Source organism: Cyprinodon variegatus, unplaced genomic scaffold, assembly GCF_000732505.1.
Source record: "Cyprinodon variegatus isolate N-32 unplaced genomic scaffold, C_variegatus-1.0 Scaffold9, whole genome shotgun sequence".
Lineage (NCBI taxonomy): Eukaryota > Metazoa > Chordata > Actinopteri > Cyprinodontiformes > Cyprinodontidae > Cyprinodon > Cyprinodon variegatus.
This window is the reverse complement of record NW_015150462.1, coordinates 1,013,135-1,018,158: the sequence shown is the minus strand read 5'-3', so window position 1 is coordinate 1,018,158 and position 5,024 is coordinate 1,013,135. Positions and strand designations below refer to the sequence as shown.

Genomic DNA, 5,024 nt, shown 5'->3' with positions numbered 1-5,024 from the left:
TCCAATTTTTTTGGCCCATATGCGACCTCTATCTGATCTTTTCATGGCTATCTGAACAACACAGATCTAATTTCTTTCAATGCGACCCAGGCCACTCGGCTATGTGGTCCTGAATCCGATACAAACCTGATCTTTTTAAATGCGACCAGCGTCTGAACTGCCAGGTCGTATTCTTCCGACCTGAACGTCATTAATACCCAACGAAGGTCACTATTCTGGGTCTTGCTATGAAGAAGTGGCAAGAAAAACAACAACCATGGCGGACGATGATGCAGAGAGTAGAATTTATGATTAAGCATCTTGAAAAGATTGTGTTTTTATGGTTGGAAGAGATTTTTAGATGCGCTCCAGCACTACCATCCATGTTTACTTCCATAAACGCAAAGCACGCTGGCCTGTGACGTCATTGCGTCCTCTACTGCGAATGCGGGAGACTTGCGTTGTATGATTGCAGTTCACACGGGAGATCACATACAAGTCGCATATATTTGGATGCAAAAAAAAATCGTATTTCACAAAAAAATTGGAATTGAGCATCAAGGCCTGCAGTGTGAACGTAGCCTAAGATTCTAAAAGAAACCAACGACTGCAGGCCTTAATTTTCTTTTTTATTTTCTTATGGTGGTCCAGGATCTGGGATCTTATCTAGAAACCATACCTTTAAAAATATGGTGAAAATCCATTCATGGAGTAATGTTGAAAACCAGGCTGAAAAATCAAATAAAGACACTCACCATGATTGGCATCCTTTGGTGAAGCCATGCTCTGATGCGTTGACGGGTCAGTCTGAGCCGAGATACTGGATGTCACTGTTTTGGCTGCGGGAGTGGCTTCCACTTCCTGGTTGAAGGAGAGAGAGAGAGGGGAGCTATCAGAGGAAACACCTGGGCTTTATCAACAGCGGGAAAAAGAGGCAACGCCACAGGTCAACAAGAACAGCTGGTACATGCTGACACACATACCTGAAGAATGAAAAGTGACAGGATCTCATTTTTAACTCTAGATTCTGGGGAAACCTTGTTGGTGTCGTCTGGTCTGCACATACAACCAACAAATCGAACCCAAACACACACAGAGAGCATAATGAGAGACCTTGGGCAAAAAGTGAGTGTGAGGCATTGGAGAGTAAACAGCACTTGGCTGAATTTTAATGGAGCCATGATGACTGACTGAAACCTGACATGTTTTTATATTCCTGGAAAAAAAAAAGGTAGATTTAAACACAGCAGATCCACTCAGATACATGCGTGTTTTTCCCCTGACTCAGACACTCCCATTCAGTTGCAAATCCTTCCCATGGAGAACAAACACCTGTGTGTGTTTGCAAATGTGCAGGTGATTTTTTTTTCATCATTTGAAAATCAAATGAGTCCCCCACAGAGTTCTTCTTCTTTTTTTTCTTTTTTTAACAACGGCTTCTGAATGAGTGTCAAAGAGTGACACAAATACGCCCTGCACAGCAGAAAACAAGAGGAACGTGCCAGGTGGCCGGCTGCTGCTTCTGTTTTCTGCACCGTCAGTGTCTGGCCTCATTACAAAATAAATAAGTAAAGAAAAGCAGTGCCAAACATTGTCCTCCCCTAAAAAAAATCCAATTAACCCAAATTCCAGTAGATCTTAAAAGCTTCACACATTCAGTGGATATATAAAAAAAAAAGTGATCACACCCACACCTGTAAAAAGGTTAGGTTTTAGTGACTTTTTAAGAATAAAAATAGAAAATTATTGATCTCACAATGGTGAAATTCACTTGTTACATTGGCTCTTGATGCACAAAGGAGAAAAAGGTGCACAAAGTATATACAGTGCATCCAGATATTTAAAAAATAAAGAAGTGGAGATAAAAGGTGACTTTTATATATATATATATACACAGGGGTTTGATGTTAAGGATTTTCACTTTCGGGCAAGTGACTTTCACATTTCATTTGCCCAGAAACAATTTTTACTTGCCCAGTATAATGTTTGATAAATATAGTTCCTAATATCCATTTTTTGATATATATCAATGAAACATGTTTGTTTTTTAAATGTTTTTTGTAATTCAGTATTTTTTAAGTTTCCAGGTTCCTGGTGTGTATCTGCATGCGTCAGATAATGAACTCAAGCCTACATTACCGTGTTAACATGCTTTTCAATCCTTCCTGCACATTCTTTTCATTATTATTATTATCCTAATCCCTGACTGATAATTTTTAATCTAGCGTGTATTATAGTATAGATTAAATTCATCATCCAGCTGCTGCTCTGTAGAATTCTCTCCCCAAGAGCTGAATCACACCATCTAGCAGAAAATCACGCAGCTTTTTTAAATCACGCGATAATGTGTACAAAACAACAAAGATGGCGCCGGCAACGCTTGTGGGTCGTTTTCAGCGAATGTCTGTGACTTTAAAGTAATTTTGAGTGATAAATTTTTTTTTTTTTTTGTGATCATTGCACTTGCCCGGCCGGCAAATGCAATGAGATTTGTCCTCTCCCGACAATAAAAACTACTTGCCCCGGGAGATCGGGCGATGGTTAACATCGAGCCCTGATATAGTATCTTATGTACAGTAAAGTGGTGGTAGGTAAAGTTTGTTTAAAATAGTAAAGTTAGGTTTGTCAAAAGTATCGATACTCAAAAAAGTATCGATGCTAAAACGCTGTATCCGGATCCGATACTTTTCAAAAGTAGCGATACAGCGCTACCACCAGTGGCACCTAAACAAAAATTCGTCTAGAGTGCAGAATAGAGGAAAATGCACTTTCTGAACACAGTGTGATTGAATAATTCTGTGCACTTTTCAGTTTCAGACTTTTTTTTGTAACAGTTGCAGCTGCTGAGAATTGCTAGTGTCACTCTTATGTGTGCAAAGCATAGCCAAGGAAGGAACACTTAATTTTGTTCGTTTTTTATCAAGCTTGCTTAATATTGTGCACAGCATACAACCTCAAAATATTTGTCTTATTATTTATTGTATTTATTTATTCATTTATTTATTTTATTTCATCTATTAATGAAAATATTTTTTGTTAAATTTTGGGGTCTTCGTTTTTATCCTAATGGTATCAAAAAATTGTATAGTTTATAAATTAGTTTCCCTGAGTATCGATATCGAGTTGAAAATTTTAGTATGGTTACAACCCTAGTAGAAGTTATTGCAGTGTTATTACACCAGGTTATAGTGCAGTGGCATTGTAAAGATCTAATGGCAGCAGGGATGAATGACCTGCACTAGCACTCCTTTTTACACACGGGGTGTATAAGTCTGGCACTAAGTCTGTCTCTACAGATTAGTACAGGGGGTGAAAGGTGTTGTCCATGATGGACGTACGCTTGGACAACCTTTTTTTCTTTATATTTTAAAAGGTAAAGATTTGCTTTAATATTTGAAACCTGAAACTTTCCTCTAGGGGTGTAAATAATAATNAAATTTAATGAACATTTTTTAATGTATGACCACTGTACAGAAGACTGCCATATGATAGAAATATTTACACTGTGCGCATACAATTATTATTATTATCTTCCTAATCCCTGACTGATCATTTTTAATCTAGCGTGTAATCTGCAGAATTCTCTCCCCAAGAGCTGAATCACGCCATCTAGCGCAAAATCACCCAGCTTTTTTAAATCACGAGAGAACGTGTACAAAACAACAGAAATGGCGCCGGCAACGCTTGTGGGTCATTTTCAGCGAATGTTTGTGATTTTAAAGTAATTTTGAGTGATAAATAATATTTTTTTGCGATTTGTACTCTCCCAACAATAAAAACTACTTGCCCTGGTTGATGGCTAACATCGAGCCCTGATACAGTATCTTATGTACAGTTAAGTGGTGGTAGGTAAAGTTTGTTTAAAATAGTAAAGTTAGGTTTGTCAAAAGTATCGATGCTCAAAGAAGAATCGATGCTAAAACGCTGTATCCGGATACGATACTTTTCCAAAGTATCGATACAGCGCTACCACCAGTGGCACCAAAACAGTCATTCATCTAAAGTGCAGAATAGTGGAAAATGCACTTTCTGAACACAGTGTGATTGAATAATTCTGTGCACTTTTCAGTTTCAGACTTTTTTTTGTAACAGTTGCAGCTGCTGAGAATTTTTTTTGTTTCTTAACCGGTTTGGATAGTGTCATTGCTATGTGTGCAAAGCATAGCCAGGGAAAGGAACAAAATTTTGTTAGTTTATTATCAAGCTTGCTTAATATTGTGCACAGCATACAACCTCAAAATATTGTTCTTATTGTATTGATTTTATTTTATTTACTAATGAAAATATTTCTGTTAAATTTTGGGGTATTCGTTTTTATCCTTATGGTATCGAAAACAGCACCGCGTATCAACTATTTTTCCTGAGTATCGGTATCGAGTTGAACATTTTAGTATTGTGACAACCCTAGTAGAAGTTATTGCAGTGTTATTACACCAGGTTATAGTACAGTGGCATTGTAAAGTCTAATGGCAGCAGGGATGAATGACCTGCACTAGCGCTCCTTTTTACACACGGGGTGTATAAGTCTGGCACTAAGTCTATCTCTACAGACTAGTACAGGGGGGTGAAAGGTGTTGTCCATGATGGACGTACGCTTGGACAACCTTTTTTTCTTTATATTTTAAAAGGTAAAGATTTGCTTTAATATTTGAAACCTGAAACTTTCCTCTAGGGGTGTAAATAATAATCATTTTGTAATGATGCTTCGATCCAACAGCCGACGATCCGATGCATTGACACGTCCGCAAGAGAATCAATTCATGTATTTTTTTTCTTACAGTCTATTTTTTATCCATTTGCTCCTGGACGTAATTCTCCTTCCCATGCTGTGGTGGCGCTAAACCTATTTTGCCCTCCTACCTCGCTTCCTGGTTATACTCTTACAGCAGTGAGCTTGACGCAGACATTTTTGATTTATGCTCAACATTGAAGCGTGGTCTGTGCTACGCACTGTGGGTCTAGATACGGCCGAGGCCGAGAGGAAGAGGGGGTGAGTTTAGACCGACGACGGAGGGACATAAGGGCCAAAAAGAGCGGAGATCCAG

The 5,024-nt window shown here is 38.4% G+C and overlaps 1 protein-coding gene across 1 annotated transcript in view; it reads right to left on the bottom strand.

Moving 5' to 3' along the window:
- The window catches only part of LOC107087106 (xin actin-binding repeat-containing protein 2-like), a 114,195-nt gene that overhangs the window by 64,227 nt on the left and 44,944 nt on the right, over positions 1-5,024 (bottom strand). Inside the window, exon 2 of the mRNA XM_015378480.1 lies at positions 735-840. Coding sequence (XP_015233966.1) covers positions 735-840 — 106 coding nt within the window. The remainder of the gene's footprint in view (positions 1-734; positions 841-5,024) is intronic.